At 40.5% G+C, this 15,919-nt stretch overlaps 1 protein-coding gene across 8 annotated transcripts in view; it reads left to right on the top strand.

Moving 5' to 3' along the window:
• Positions 1-15,919, top strand: part of TAF1B (TATA-box binding protein associated factor, RNA polymerase I subunit B) — a 69,036-nt gene that overhangs the window by 41,522 nt on the left and 11,595 nt on the right. For 7 of the 8 annotated variants that reach the window (XM_045447760.1, XM_045447762.1, XM_045447764.1 and 4 more), the window contains 4 exons: positions 10,369-10,516; positions 12,304-12,481; positions 13,049-13,095; positions 15,667-15,757. In XM_045447760.1, the coding sequence (XP_045303716.1) occupies positions 10,369-10,516; positions 12,304-12,481; positions 13,049-13,095; positions 15,667-15,757 (464 nt within the window). Of the gene's footprint in view, positions 1-3,355; positions 3,441-10,368; positions 10,517-12,303; positions 12,482-13,048; positions 13,096-15,666; positions 15,758-15,919 lie in introns of those variants that run through there. The other variant, XM_045447765.1, reaches the window with a different exon arrangement.

The raw sequence follows: 15,919 nt of genomic DNA, 5'->3' as shown, positions 1-15,919 counted from the left end.
GCAGCTAGAGGGTTGTCCAAATAGAATTTCTCAAACAGGAATAAAAGGCAATGTGGGATACATGGGTTTGTTTGTATGTGTCCTGCATCCCCGACTATTCTTTGAGCCATATTTAATGCTTCTATTATTTTTTATCCATAAGACCTAATATAAATCTGTATACATGGTAAGGATTCAGTCTTTGTTTATTGATTAAATGATTTGAAATAGCTAAAACCAGAATACGTTTAAATACTTTATTTCAGGGGATTTCAAATTGATCTGTTGGGAGTTTTTTCCACCCAAGTAGGAAACTTTCAGATGCATTTATTACATAAAATATGAGGAGGCCATTAAATAGTGGCATTTGGTGAAAAAAAAATAAGAAAGCATTCTACTAATGTTTTAGCAATAAGTGTATGACGGACATAACTCTGATGTATAAACAAGGACATCGAAAATGCCAGTTATGGGTGTGTCAGTATCACTCATGAAAACCAGTGCGTGAGATAAATAATCTTACCAGTTAATTCGTACTATTCACCAATATACTGAAACCAATAATGAATTACTTTGGTCAGAAAAGACATGTGTGAGGCTACACTGAGGACCCTTCTTTTTGGAAAGTCATCCTTCATATTTGCCGTGTGAAACTAGTGACTTACGTGGATTATCTGTGATTTAGTTTGATCCTTGGCCAGTACCCCTGGTACCCAGCATGCTTGGCCCAGGTCTCCCCTCATCGCTAGTTCCCGGGAGAAGAGAAATGGTACCCAGGTTTTACACGTTGGGTGTAAGGTCAGTCTGCTGTAGAAATAATCACATAACCCTTCCAGAATCAAACTGAAATAATTTTGGGATCCTCTACTTTTCAGAATACTGGCTTTTTAACCTTCTTTAGTACACATATGTGAAATTTGAACATTAGCTGCTTTGCAACAATCAGGAGAATATTTGGAGAACAGACACATCTTAAGAAGGAGGACTCCAACAGGTTTTCCCCTGCTCTCATCCTGGGCCCGTAACAGATTGCTATTTTCCATTTACTTGGCGAGTCCTCATTGGTTATCAGTTCATAAATTTGTATTTGTTCATAAGGCCTGTCTTTGTGCAAGTTGACGACATACTTCTAAAATAGTCTCATCCCCCAGACCAAGACCCTGTTTCACATAAAGTAATGTGTTCACCACAAACTTCCAGACTAGACTTTGAACAGAAAAAAAGTCTTTTACGTTATTACATGGTAGATTTACAACCACTTAGCAGACTGAAAATGCAAAGTGAACCGTTTTGTGAATCATATTACCCGTGGAAATCATTTTAGCCTTCGTCCTTCAACGATATGTTCCTGTGTTTGTCATTACTTCTGACATTACTTTTATTTCTTATTAGTGTTTCTCTGTAATGGAAAGTCTTTTTTTAAGTTTGGATTAACAGGTGCATGTAGCATTAGCTTTTTCTCGGCTGAATCTTTGCTTCAAAACAACCATAATAAGTAAGGGTGAGGCACTGTACTCTTTTTTTTTTTTTTTTTTTAAATAGCTAAGCAGGAAGTTCACCTCTGACAGGGTATTGTAATCAGGTTTATCACCAGAGCCTGCTGTTGGGTAACAGAAACTCTAGCTTGTCCTTACCTGTCTGGAGGCATTGCTTCATGAAGGAAAATAAACTCACTGGAATATTTGTGAAATTTAATAAAATGCTTTCCCAAGCACTTTGTTTTTAGTGCATGCTAGAAGAATTTCTAATAGCTTTGTGGCCTTTTAAAAAAACATATTAACCTTGCGATTTCTTATTCTTGTAATTAAGTGAATTTGTATCCCTCTGGAAGCCCTATGTAGCACAATTGCTATACCTTTGAGATGCATCTTCAGCCACATCTGGCAATACGTCGCATTCCCTCTCTCCTGTCCCCTCCTTTTTCAAGAAAAAGGGGGCAGGTTTGGGATGTCTTCAGATGACTGTTTATTTAACTGACGGACAGCTTTTCTTCATTGTACGCTTTGCCTTTGCTCACAAAAGTGCATTCACTGTTCCGTAGTATGTTGAAACTTTTCAATGGAAATGGCTTTTGGTTAACAAAGGAAGCATTTTCCTTCGTCCTTCCACGTCTTAGCTTTCTCCAGTAAGTCTTGGCTCCTTCGGCAGCTGTACCTCCACCAGCAACGACAAAAGGTGTGATTGTTCTAGGAGATGGCGTTGGAGATAATGCCAGTGTTTCGTGTGTGGGCTGCTGGGACTGTTTCTTCTTCTGTGTTTGGTTTGGTTTTGTTTTTGTTATTCTAGACAGTTGAGCACACCTTAAAAACAAACCACCACTCCCAAAAAGAGCTTTAAAGACCCTTAAACCTTCATCCTAGGTGACCTCTTTTTCTCCATTAAGTTGTTCCGTTGGCCTTTAAGTGGGCCCCTGTGTCCCCATAATGACAAATCTGGCAGAACTCAAACCAGGGGGAACAGAATCCAGAACCCAGAGACCGTCGATGTGGTTTGTTTTCTTTCTCCGAGCCAGAGACTTGGAGCACCTGACTCTTCCTGCCGTCACCCTCCCTGAAGAGCAAAGCTCAGAAGAGGTTAAGGTGTGCGAGTTAAGTTTTAGTGTTTCACACCGTCTCCTTTTGCTGAGTTGTGATTCCCAACTCCAGGTAGATAGGCTTTTCCTCTTATTTATTTAATAAATTTAGAGATAACCTCCTCCTCCTTTTTCTGCTTCTGCCTCTTCTGCTGTATGTTTGACTTACGTTTCTGGAGCACGGTGCTGATTCAAAGCATTGTTTACTTCTAGAAAGAGTCTCTCAGTTCTCCCGGTGGAATAAGCTAAACCGTAGTCTCTTCCAGGGACACCCTCTCGATGCAGAGCCCCAAATAATCAGATCGCCGCTTGAACTGGAGCTGGGCCTAGACATACCTGTCTCTGTTATACTGTTTATTCTGCAGAGGACTTGGAGACAGTAGGGTGGTCCATCTTTTCTGCACTGCTTTTCCTTATTTTTCTAGATGTTAAACCCACAGACCGGTTTCTACACAGAGAGTATGTCATACCCATGTTATTCTGCTGTGCTCCTTGACAGTGTTTCTAAATCCTCTCAAGAATTAGGCATTTCGTCATCCCTCGCTAGACTCAGCAAGAAGGGATAAGGAGGAAACTGGAAATTCGTTCTGAAGTACATCTCCAGTATTTTGAATGTTGATCAGCAACATTCTGGTCTTCTCTCTGAATGAGTAGAAAGAAAAGATGTAATGCGAGTTCAGCCAGACCCACTGAGTGGCACTTTGCCAAGATGATTCATCCTGCCTCCGAGCTGTCTTAACACCCTTTGTGAGACTAGGTCCCCATCGGTTGGAGGAGGGAAAGGACCGCCCAGAGCTGTCAGACACTCCTGGAGCGGCTCCAGATGCAGGCGTTCGGGTCTTCCAGCTTCCCCCTAGCTCCGCGCACCCCCTCGCTCTGTAGGCCACAGGTAGCTCTCAGGATTGCTTGTGCAATCTTTGTTAGAAGAAGAATCTGGCGGGTTTCAGTGCAGCCGAAGGGCTCAGGGGAGTGTAAGAAGAACAGGTGTTCTCAGTTTCCCTCACTCCCACTCCTTCCAGAGTCACTGCTGCCACACAGCGTGGACCGAGGCCAGCGGAGGCTTTCTTTTGTTCCTGACCTCCCACGATATCCTGACCGGCCCTGGGATTCGTGGGCGCACTGCTCTTTTCAAGCTTGTGGGGGAACGCCATCCGAGGCACTCTTCCAGGCTGCAGGAAGGATCAGGGTGGAAAACCACTGCATTTTATTATTGGGGGGGGGGGGTGCGGGGTGCCTAAGAATATCCTGGCGAACTTGTGCAAAGTACAGATTCTTTGGGGTGCCTGGCTGGCTCAGTTGGTGGAGCGTCGTGACTCTTGATCTCGGGGTTGTAGGTTCAAGTTTCATGTTGGGTGCAGATTACTAAAAAATAAAATCTTGACAAAAGGTAATAAAATAAAGCACAAGATTCTTTGGATGTCAGAGATCGATTCATTAAGTCTTCTGTGCGCTGAGGACAGTGGGATGGGAACAAACAGATTTCACTGTGGTCTCATTCTCTAAAACAGTGCCGTGGAGCCGGGCTTCCAGCCTTCCGCCTAAGGTTCTTTGCTGAGCGAGCCGCGCAGGCCGCGCCAACTGGCCTTAGTTGCAGTGGGAGCAGACGGCTGTATGGGGAGGCTAGTCCACGGCCCAGCCCTGCAGGGACTTCATGTGTCTTTGGAGGCAAAGGGGAGCATTCTGATCCTTTTGATGGCGTCCTCTGGGACAGGAATGGCGTGCAGTGGCCACGTTCAGTTCTAATCTTCCCTCGTTTGAGACGCTAAGAAGACCGTCCCTTTCCGTATTCTACTAGAACCGTTAAGTGATCATTTTTAGCTAGAGATTCTGCTACCGTATTTTCTTTTTGCTCTGTAAATTTTGTCTTCAGGGAAAGGCAGACCCATACCTTAGTGTTACACATCTAATAATTACAGCTTCATAAACTCACCCATGTAGGGTTCTATTGTTAAGGTATTTTATTATTAAGGTATTTTAAAATAAAGGTAGAAAATAGCAAGTAGTAATAGATTTTGAATGAGATTTCATATATATTGATTTTTTTAATCTTCAACTTTCTAATTCTAATTATGACCTCTCTAATATGTTGTTGTTTTTTTTTTTTTTTTTTCCTTTAGACAGATGTTATTTAGGTTCCTTTTTTATACTTCTTAAAAATTGTAGGGGCATCTAGGTGGCTGAGTTGGTTAAGCATCTGACTTTTAATTTCGGCTCAGGTCATGAATTCACAGTTCAGGAGATTGAGCCCTGTGTTGGGCTCCGCATTAATAATGTGGAACCTGCTTGGGATTCTCTCTCTCTCTCTCTCTCTCTCTCTCTCTCTCTGCCCCTCCCTCACTTGTGCTCCGTCTCTTGCTCTCAAAATAAATAAATAAACGTTAAAAAACACTTCAAAATTATAAAAAAAAAATACAATTGTGGCAACAATAACTTAAAACTTACCATTTAAACCATTTTTAAGTGTGCAGTTCAGCGGAATGAAGTACACTCACATTGCGATGCAACCACCACCATCCCCGTCTCCAGACCTTTCTCATCTTTACGAGCTGAAACTCTGCCCCCATTACACTCCAGCTCCCCACTGCACCCTGCCCCCCAGCCCCAATTAGGGTGGGTAGAGAGCCACTGTTCTATACTCTGCCTCTCTGGATTTGACTCTTCTAGTACTGCACAGAAGTGAAGTAATACAGTATTTGTCTTTTTATGTTTGACTTATTTCACATGGGAGAATGTTTTTAAGGTATATCCAAGTGGTAGCGTGTGTCAGAGATGAAAATTTCTTTAAAAAAAAATTTTTTTTAATGTTTCTATTTATTTTTGAGACAGAGAGACAGAGCGTGAGCAGGGGAGGGGCAGAGAGAGAGGGAGACACAGAATCTGAAACTGGCTCCAGGCTCTGAGCTGTCAGCACAGAGCCCGACGCAGGGCTCGAACTCACAGACCGTGAGATCATGACCTAAGCCGAAGGCGGACACTTAACCGACTGAGCCAACCAGGTGCCCCTTAATTTTTTAACGTGTATTCATTTTTGAGAGACAGACACAGTGTGAGTGGGGGAGGGGTAGAGAGAGAAGGAGACACAGACTCTGAAGCAGGCTCCAGGCTCCGAGCTGTCATCACAGAGCCCCACGTGGGGCTCGAACTCACGGATGGTGAGGTCATGACCAGAGCCGAAGTCGGACTCTTAACCGACTGAGCCACCCAGGCGTCCTGCTTTTTAAGGCTAAATAATATTACATTTTGTTTATCCATTCATCCTTGGACATTTGAGTTGTTTTCACCTTTGGCTGTAGTGAATAATGCTGCTGTGAATGTTAGCGTGCGAATATCTGTTAGAGTCCCTGCTTTCAGTTCTTTTGAGACATCTACACAGAAACGCAATTGCCGTTATCATATGGTCATTCTATGTGTAATTTTTTAGACTACTGTAATATGTTTTTGAATATTTATTTTTTTCTTATGAAAGAAATATATTCAGAATGATTAAAAGAAATGTAGAAAACAATGAAATGTATAAAGAAGGCGATAAAAATCACCCACAATCCAATTTATCACAGATGCCATTAACATTTATATTTTAGGGGCACCTGGGTGGCGCAGTCGGTTAAGCGTCCGACTTCAGCCAGGTCACGATCTCACGGTCCGGGAGTTCGAGCCCCGCGTCGGGCTCTGGGCTGATGGCTCAGAGCCTGGAGCCTGTTTCCGATTCTGTGTCTCCCTCTCTCTCTGCCCCTCCCCCATTCATGCTTTGTCTCTCTCTGTCCCAAAAATAAATAAACGTTGAAAAAAAAAAATTAAAAAAAAAAAAAAACATTTATATTTTAGTTGTCTTATTTAATGTGCATTAACATATTTGCAAAATTAGGATTGAAGACTACATGCATATTTCTTTCTTGCTTTTTTATTTTTTATTTATTTTTTTTTTCAACGTTTATTTATTTTTGGGACAGAGAGAGACAAAGCATGAACGGGGGAGGGGCAGAGAGAGAGGGAGACACAGAATCGGAAACAGGCTCCAGGCTCTGAGCCATCAGCCCAGAGCCCGACGTGGGGCTCGAACTCACGGACCGCGAGATCGTGACCTGGCTGAAGTCGGACGCTTAACCAACTGCGCCACCCAGGCGCCCCTTTCTTGCTTTTTTTAAACTCAGTATTGCACTGTGAATATTTTCCTAAGTCATGGAACAGCCTATGAAAAAAGCTTTTTTTTTTTTTTTTTAAACGTTTATTCATTTTTGGGACAGAGAGAGACAGAGCATGAACGGGGGAGGGGCAGAGAGAGAGGGAGACACAGAATCGGAAACAGGCTCCAGGCTCTGAGCCATCAGCCCAGAGCCTGATGCGGGGCTCGAACTCACGGACCGCGAGATCATGACCTGGCTGAAGTCGGACGCCTAACCGACTGCGCCACCCAGGCGCCCCGAAAAAAGCTTTTAAAAAGCCTTTTTAATAGCTGCTTAATATGTATGCATGGAACGTATATCTAACATAGATGTCCATTAATAAGGAAATGTTGGATTCACAGGGGAATACTTTCCAATGACTTAAATTAATGTTTTCAAAGACTTATCTCATGACATTAGAAAATACACACAAAATATAACGTTAGGTGAAAATTTAGGCGACAAAACTTATACAGCTAATTTGGTTTGTACAAAGGTTCTCAGACAGATGGGAGCTTAGCCTGAGAGCAAGGTAAACCATTACATTTTAGTAGAGGAGTGACATGTCAGATTTCATTTTGAAATATCACTCTTGCTGCTAGTTTCAAAGAGATAAAGGCGGATATGGAGATACCGTTTGGTTGGGAACCCAGACTAGGGTGATGGAGGCTTAGAGGAGGGTAGTGGTTATGGAAGGGATGGGGACGAGCAGCATTCCAGACCCAGCCTTGAGGCAAAGAGTCTTTGTGCACGTGGTGTGTAAGAAATGGAACTGTCAAGGACGAGTTCCAAATGTTGGGTTTTTGTGGCTTGGTAAGGGATACCAATGGAGGACTAAAAGTAGGGGTATGGAAGAGAAATAACTCAGTTTGGAGCGTGTACATTTGACACAGTGGAAAGATACTCAAGTGGAGTTGTCAAAGACGCTGTCGAATTGAAATCCCAGTGTTATAAATGTGAATATGCCCCAAAGGGCTGAGAGAAAAGTCCTCCAACATCCTAACAGTGGCTTTCCCTAAGTTATGAGCATTTTTTATTGTCTTTATTATAGTATTTTATATTTCATAACTTTTCTGTAATGAGCATGTATTATTTTTATAATCAAATTTAAGTGTTACTAGAATACATTCATGGCATTATTTATAGTAGTGTAAAAATTAGAAACAACCTATGTGTGTAACAGTTGTAGAAGATTGGTAAACATTAAGTGGAAGGATACTGAAAACCGTCTAGCCGCCTTTTGAAGAAAGCTTTTCAGTGTTAGTCAAAAAGGAAAAGTCTGGGGCGCCTGGGTGGCGCAGTCGGTTAAGCGTCCGACTTCAGCCAGGTCACGATCTCGCGGTCCGTGAGTTCGAGCCCCGCGTCGGGCTCTGGGCTGATGGCTCGGAGCCTGGAGCCTGTTTCCGATTCTGTGTCTCCCTCTCTCTCTGCCCCTCCCCTGTTCATGCTCTGTCTCTCTCTGTCCCAAAAATAAATAAACGTTGAAAAAAAAAAATTTTTTTTTTAAAAATAAAAAAAAAAAAAAAAAAAGGAAAAGTCTGTTTAAAAATAAATGAAAAACTTGAAAGTGAAGTCTGCCCTATGGAATGGAGATTAGGAGAATCTAGAATCAATTGTAAACTATAAATCTGTAGATTTGCATTATTAATAATTATTTTGCCCTCTGTTCATAGGTGAAAGAATGGTAGCCTATTTGTCACCAGATACTTAGTTTGACCTGCCAGCTTTTAGCGTGCACATTTGAAAATATATTAGATCTTCTTAGCTTCCCAGATTGCTTTTCATTAAGGACCTTACAGTCATGAACTTATCGTCCATGATACTAGTCGTGAATTTATCCTACATCAAATTGGTTTTTTGAGATGATTTTTTTTCTAAGGGGAACATTCACTGCTCTGGTGTTTATTTTGTTAGCAGATAAAAATGCTTAATTATACATCCTACCTGCATTATTTAAAAGGATTAGAATTGCCGTAAATCTTGTCGGTAATGTTAAAATTGTCTTAACTTGAAAAGATACTTCAAATCTTGTGCAAAATGAAGCAACTGTTCTAAATGAAGTAATTTTATAAAGAAAAAAAGACCAGTTCATCTAGGTCAATGAGATTTGATTTCCTTTTTTCTCTTTTAAATTCACAGATTAGAATACAATGTACAATATTTCAGTGTACAAGTAGAATCCTCTATCTCAACATTTGAAAAAAACGGAAAAGGCAACACTGCTACAGGGAGCGACAGCATTACTCGCACCTCTGAAACTCCACCCTTGTGTTCACTCTAGTCGTTCCCCCCGCCCCTGCTCCAGAGTGATCACTGTCCTGACTTCTCACTCCGTAGAAGCTTGGTGCCGAGTTGCTGGGTTCTGTACTTTATATGCGTGGATCGTTCTCTACTGCACCTGGCTTCTTTCTTTTAACGTGATGTCTTGAAGATTCATCCATGTCATTGCAGGCAGAGCGTTCATTTCCTCGCTGCAAAGTGCTCCTTTATGAGACTATATCAAAATTTACTTATCGTTAATGGTATTTGGGTAGTTTCCAGCTTAGGGCTTTTGAAAATAGCGTTATTAAGAATGTTCTGGCACGTGTCTTTATGTGGACATCATGTACGTTTCTGTTGGGGATATGTAGCTAGGAGTGGAGTTGCTTCACCAAAGAATGTGCACATGTTCAACTTTAACACTGCCAACCAGGTTGCCAAAATGTTTGTCTTTAGGCCCTATTTTAACAGGGTCCTACCATATCAGAAATGTTAGTTTCTCTGAAATTCCATAAGCCTTAAAAAAAAAAAAAATCTTACTTGAGTTACTTGATAACTTTCTATTTTTATACTGTGGTTATTTTCACACACCTTTCACACACCTTTCTGGGTTATAAACTCCTTGAAGGCATTGTTTTATTCATCTTTACCTTTCCCAAAGTACCTCGCATAGACTCTAGATTTAACATTTTTTATGTGAATGGATGAGTAAATGAGGCAAAATTATATGTAGTATTAATTTCAAAGATGTTTATAAATGGCAAAAATAAAAATAGCATACCAATTAAACTACGGGGGTGATCTGAAAGTGAACAGCATACATTTCTTAATAATAGCTCATAGATTTTCCTGAATTCTGTAAGAGAATCTTACATGCAGTTATATGAGAGAAGTTGAGTTGTGCATTTTTACCTATTAGACTTAAGCCTTGGTATTACCGCCCACGCAGAAGCATGTGAACATAGTGAAACAGTAAGCTAAACTTGGTAGCCATGAATTTGAAGGTGAATGAGAGGGTGTGGTGAGGAGGTGTGGGAGGGAGATCGTGCAGCAGAGCAGACACGATGGCTCTGTAACTCCGGTTTGGGTCACAGCTTTGTCCCTTCCCCCAGGTTCTTCTGTGACTGGCAAGAAGTAAGGATGTCTCTCTGTCATGGGGAAGGCCAGTAGGAGTTTTATGAGCCAAATGGAATTTTAGTGGCCTTTTTATTTAGCGTTATTACTGTTTTAAACTGCTAAGAGGATAGTAAGGATTTATGGGTGTTTTCCTCTTAAAGCTTTTCTCCACATTCCAAATTTTATTCAGTGAATACGTATGACTTTTAAAATCAGAAAATATTTTCTAAAAGTAATTTATGTTGTAAAAGTTGCTACCTTGATTATCTTTTATTTCAGTCTTGGCCTACCTATGAGGATATCTATAAAAAGATGATTGAAATTGCCAAATTCTTAGATTTGCCACGTTTTCCAGACATAACTGAAGACTGCTATCTTCATCCAAACACCTTGTGTATGAAATACCTGATGGAAGTCAATCTCCCTGGTAAGTGTGTGGGGTATGTGGTGAGGAAGCTGTTATCGAATGGTAGAATTATAATGAACAAAATACGGAATCCTCTCAAATCACTGACTATTAGAGCCACCGACAGGGTCCATAGTAACATGAAGCTTAATTTCACAATCCTTTCTTAAAGTATTTCAGGCCACGTAACTAGGTTAAAAGGACATTGTTCAGAAATTAAAGAGTTCTGTTTTGATACGAGGGATATGCTTGGTTTTACAGTAAGTTTGCTGAGTGGGATTAAAGTAACAAACGTTTCAATATGTGTTATTAATGACCTAGGTGCCCCCCTCCCGAAAAAAAAAGACAGTGCTTTGTCATTTACGTGAAGCATGATTATTACACAATGAATTCTAATTTAAAAAACCCCAGAAGCTCACCTATGGTAACGTTTTTAGTGTTTGGTAACATGATGCTATTTCTAGTCCCTAAAACAAACGGAGATCAGTCTGGTAGGATCCCAGTGAACTCTCTGAGGCAATGAAACACAAATGTGGAGACAGCCTCGGTAGGCCTTGTTCACAATATACCGAGACACAGGTAGCTCGATGGAATCTGCCAGTGGAATCCATTCCTGAATTTCTTGCTAAACTAGAAATGTGAGAAATTCAGGACTTATGTTCTTAAGAGAAAATACAAACATGGTGTGCCTATCCTATTGCTTGAGCAATATAAAAAATGTGATTGAATATAGTTTTTAAATGGGGAAGGAAAATGCATATGTTCATGAACAAAGCAATATTCAAAATTGTGTAATGTAATTTTCACGGTAAAAATAAATATAAATATGTCATAACATAATATATGCACAAATGTTACACCAGGTAATAGAAGGAATACAGAGGCTTACCAAAATGTAACTGACACAGGTCGGCTCATGGCAAGCGTCTGGTTCATGGGCTTGCTGTTGGATAGAGAGGGAAATAAAGTCAAGAGGAAATGGCGACTGAATGCATGCATCAAATTGCAATTTAATTCATTACAATTTATTATGCTCCTATAAATAATAGCTATTCTGCTTCAATTAGTTAAAGTAGAATGTTGCATATCTTATGTACTTAGCTAGTAAAGAAATTTGTTTAGTAACTTAGTGTTTTCAAAGTATGTTCACTTGTACTATCTTACTTAATCTCAGTTTATCCTCCCATAACCCATTTTACAAATGAGGAAGTGACTAATCCAGAGTCACAAAGGTAATGATCGGAAAGCCTAAATATATAGGCCCTAGCTAGGCTGTCTGGTTTCAAGTGCCACATTATTCAGCTTCGAATGATAGGTGAAGGCTAAACTGAACATATAATGTCTTTGGGAAAGCAGTACATCAAGTTCAATATGCATCGAACCTTCTAGCGTGCTAGCCAGGGTGTCAGCCAGCGAGTGAGTGTATACTCGTAGAGAAGCGCTTGGTCTTATAAGGGAGTTAGTTTCAAGTAAGTGACAAATTGCTGTAGAAACACAGACAAGAAACCTGTATGAAGCGATAGAAAACTAGTGTGTGGCTGTGAGTTAGGTACCAGAATGTGTCCTATAAATAGTAGATGTCTTAGGAAGCCCAAATAGGAAAAGCTACGCCTTGCCAGGATCCTGCCATTAGTGTTTCTGTACAGATATCATTTTTGCGTTTCTTTTCTTCACAAAACGTATGCCTCTGAGTTCTAGCATCGTACCGTGTCTTAAGATGATAAAACTTGTCTTACAGAGGTACAGTTTAGCGGGGTCTAGTTAGGCAAAGAATTTATTTCACATTTTGCTGTTTTGCTCTTCAACAGATGAAATGAATGATTTAACCTGCCAAGTGGTAAAAATGACTGGAGTAGGAGAAGTGGATTTTCTGACATTTGACCCCATAGCTAAAATGGCAAAAACTGTTAAATATGACGTACAAGCTGTCGCCGTTATCGTAGTAGTATTGAAACTGCTCTTTTTATTGGATGACAATTTAGAATGGTAAGTGTATATCGATTTTATGAGGAAAAAATCGTACTGTTTTTACCTAATTATCAGAGGTAAAGGATTCCATATATTATCTGCACAGAAAATAGAGCCTCTCAGTTGTTGTAGAACACGGGCTAGTAGCAACAATTACTTCTTACAAGAATTTTGACTCAGCCAGTTGTCAGAGATTTAATTCTACCTTAGGAAGTTATTTGCCTTGTGTTTTCTTGCTATTTTTAGGTAGATACACATGTTCTCATTGCTTCACTGATTCTGGAGTTTAAATCATCATACACAGATCCTAAAGAATCGTGTAGCACTTTATCTGTATGCGTGTAGGCTCCTGGCGCTGTGTGTCTTCAAAGATTATTTCGGAAAGTAAAGGAATCTTGAACTGTCACCCCTCCCGAATGCCCGTAAACAATGGCAGGGTGTGTAGGGATTTGCTTCTCCATTAAAAGTTGGCATCGGTGCCAAGTACTGTTCTACACTTTTCTTTTCTTTAAGAAGAATTCAAAATGCTACCGTCTTCAAAGAAGTGATTTCTCAATGAATTGACTTGCTTATTGGTGTTTCCAGGTCTTTGTCTAATACTGCTGAGAAATATAATGAAAACAACAAAGAAGGTACTTAACTTTTTGTCATTCAACTTCAAAGTGATTGCAAGTGATGGATTAAAAGAAGCAATAGATGTAAGGAAGAAACTTTGAAAAATATACAAGGACACACATATACACACATGTATACAAATTGTACCTTACGCCAGAATTATTTCTTCATATAATTATCTAATTATACATCTAGGCTACTAAACTTCAGTGATTTCCTACTGTGTGTAAACACCAGCCAGCTTTTTTTTAGTCCCAGCTTCTCCTCACTAGACCGCGAAGATGCTGGCACTTCTGGGACTATGCCATCTGTTCTAACGCCTCAGCCTTTGCTCACACTGGTCCTTCTACCTGAAATGTTTTCCTTCCTACCCCCCTCCTCCCCCAACCCCTGGCAAAGCCACCTTTATTCTCCAAAATTCTACCTTCCCTTCACACCCGCTCATGACCTCACCACTCCCCAAATCAGAACTTACCACTCCTGCCAAACCGCTCCCGAACAAACTTCTGTTGGAGGTTTTGCACAGTGAACTAGAGCTGGTGGACAAGGTATGTCTAGCCCTGGTAGATGGCCAGGACCTGTAAAGTGCTAAGAAAAGCTGGCAGAGAGTAAGGGCAACGTAAATGATAGGAAGATAGAGAGGTAGATTGTGAGCTCCTAGAGGGAGGGACCACGTCTTTCTTTCTTTCTTCTTTCCCTCACTAGGATTTATGTTCATTGGTTTGTTTGTTTTTTTTTTTAATTTCAGCTTTATTATTGGGTTATAATTGACATATAAGATTGTAAGATATTTAAAGTGTGTATCATGGTGATTTGATATTTGTTGGCACTGTGAACGGATTCTCTCATCTGGTTAATTAATACATGTATCACCTCACATTTTAATCCTGTGTGTGTGTGTGTGTGTGTGTGTGTGTGTGTGTGTGTGTGTGTCAGAGAGAGAAAGAGAGAGAGAGAGAACATTTAAGTCCTATTCCCTTAACAGATTTCCATGATGCAATACAGTGTAATCAACTACACTCACCATGTTTTACATTAGATTTTCAGACCTTATTTATCTTAGAGCCAAAACTTTGTACCCTTTTACCAACCTCTCCCCATCTCCCACCCCCAGCCCCTGTAAACTACTTTTCTACTCTGTTTATAAGAGTTTGACCTTTTTTTTCCCCTCCCAATATTGCACATACATTGGTTTTAGGAGCTTGGATTTAACGGTAGAAATCAGTTTGTGAGTTCTTTCCAGAATATGTGCAGAATACTTCTTTCTGTACATTGCTTCATGTCAGTTTCAACACAGAGTGGAAGGTTGAACAAAATGTCTTCTAATGTCCCTTCTCAGGCTAAAGGGCCATCATAGACTGCGTAGACATTTAGAGTAAACAGAGGGCTCTGATATATCATCTGCCCTGCGATGCTCCAGATAAATCCCTGCTGTCAGCGGGGCGAGTGTCGCCGTCCCCACTCTCTCTGCTTCTCTGCTGTCCCCCGTCCCCTGCCTCCCCACATTATTGATGAGGAACTTGAGGTTTAACGAAGTTGTGGCTTATTTAAGTTCACAGAACTTTGTGTTGCATGAATCACTATAGTTTTTCCCTGTCCTTGTAGCTATTTTGGTAATTCCTGCTCCTCTGTGGCAATATGGTCTATGATGCCATACTGAATTCAGTGATGATGATACTGGCCATTTGAAAAGATTCTTAGGTACACATTGAAGGAGACTGTCTTCATTAGAAAATATATAAACAAATTCAGCCTTGGGGCACCTGGATGGCTCAGTCAGAAGAGCATGCAACTCTTGATCTCAAAGTCGTGAGTTCGAGCCCCATGTTGGGTGTTAGAGACACTAAAATAATCTTCCTTTCCTTTCTTCTGATTCCCTCACTCTACAATCCTCTTTTCTGATTTACCTTTAATGTTATTTTTTTTTCCCTCTGAAATCATCCCATCCCCCCATGTGGATTGAGTAAAAGAGTGAGGAGTGAATTCTTATATTCGACTACATTCAATTCTGTTGTCTCTCTAACCTCGACATCTTGAGCACACGCTCATCCCAGCTCTTCAGTACAATCCCCTTTCTTACTTATCTCTAGATTCTCTGGATTTGGATTCAGATTGGGAAGAACAGGAATAGGAACTGATGAAACTGGAAGTCCGGAGTCAACTATTACAGTGCCATTTCGCACATTTATCAGTCATTTGTTCCTTAATTCAAAAGTATTCGCAGACATATCGGAGCCTCACCGTGTGCCGGACGCTATGCTGGGTGTTGGGTTGGGAAGAAGAGTCATGATTGTAGTGACAGCTAAAATATGTCCTCTCTTCTCAAGGAGATGATAGTCAAATGTAGGAGAAACAGGCATATACAGAGATGGTTTTAGTATAATCTAGTTAGGGCCTCAATATAGGTAGGAACTTAGTGACGGATTGCTCAGGAATCATGTGGGAGTACAGAGACAGTGACTCCTTAATCCCCAAAATGTTGACTCCATAGTGTTTATTTGTGTCAATGAATGAAGACTCAAATGAACGAGGTATGTGGTTATAATGTGACTTATTTGGTTACTAATCATGGATTTCATGTCTTTCAGATAAGCCATGGTTTGATTTCAGAAAATGGTACCAAGTTATGAAGAAATCTATTGATGAGAAAAAACAAGAATGGGAGGAAGCCAGGGCAAAGTATGTTATCTCTTCTAGTTCTAGATTTACCTACTTGATTTCCAAGTCCGTTACCTTCTATTTGAAAGCTGAAGTTTCATTAGTTAGACTCATCAGCACTGTGACATTCTTTCTGGAAATAGTAGCCCATATATCCTAATCAACTTTGTTTTTTGTGTTCCT

The sequence above is a fragment of the Leopardus geoffroyi genome, chromosome A3, assembly GCF_018350155.1.
Source record: "Leopardus geoffroyi isolate Oge1 chromosome A3, O.geoffroyi_Oge1_pat1.0, whole genome shotgun sequence".
Classification (NCBI taxonomy): Eukaryota; Metazoa; Chordata; class Mammalia; order Carnivora; family Felidae; genus Leopardus; species Leopardus geoffroyi.
The sequence above is the reverse complement of the archived record's forward strand: the minus strand, read 5'-3'. Positions and strand labels throughout refer to the sequence as shown.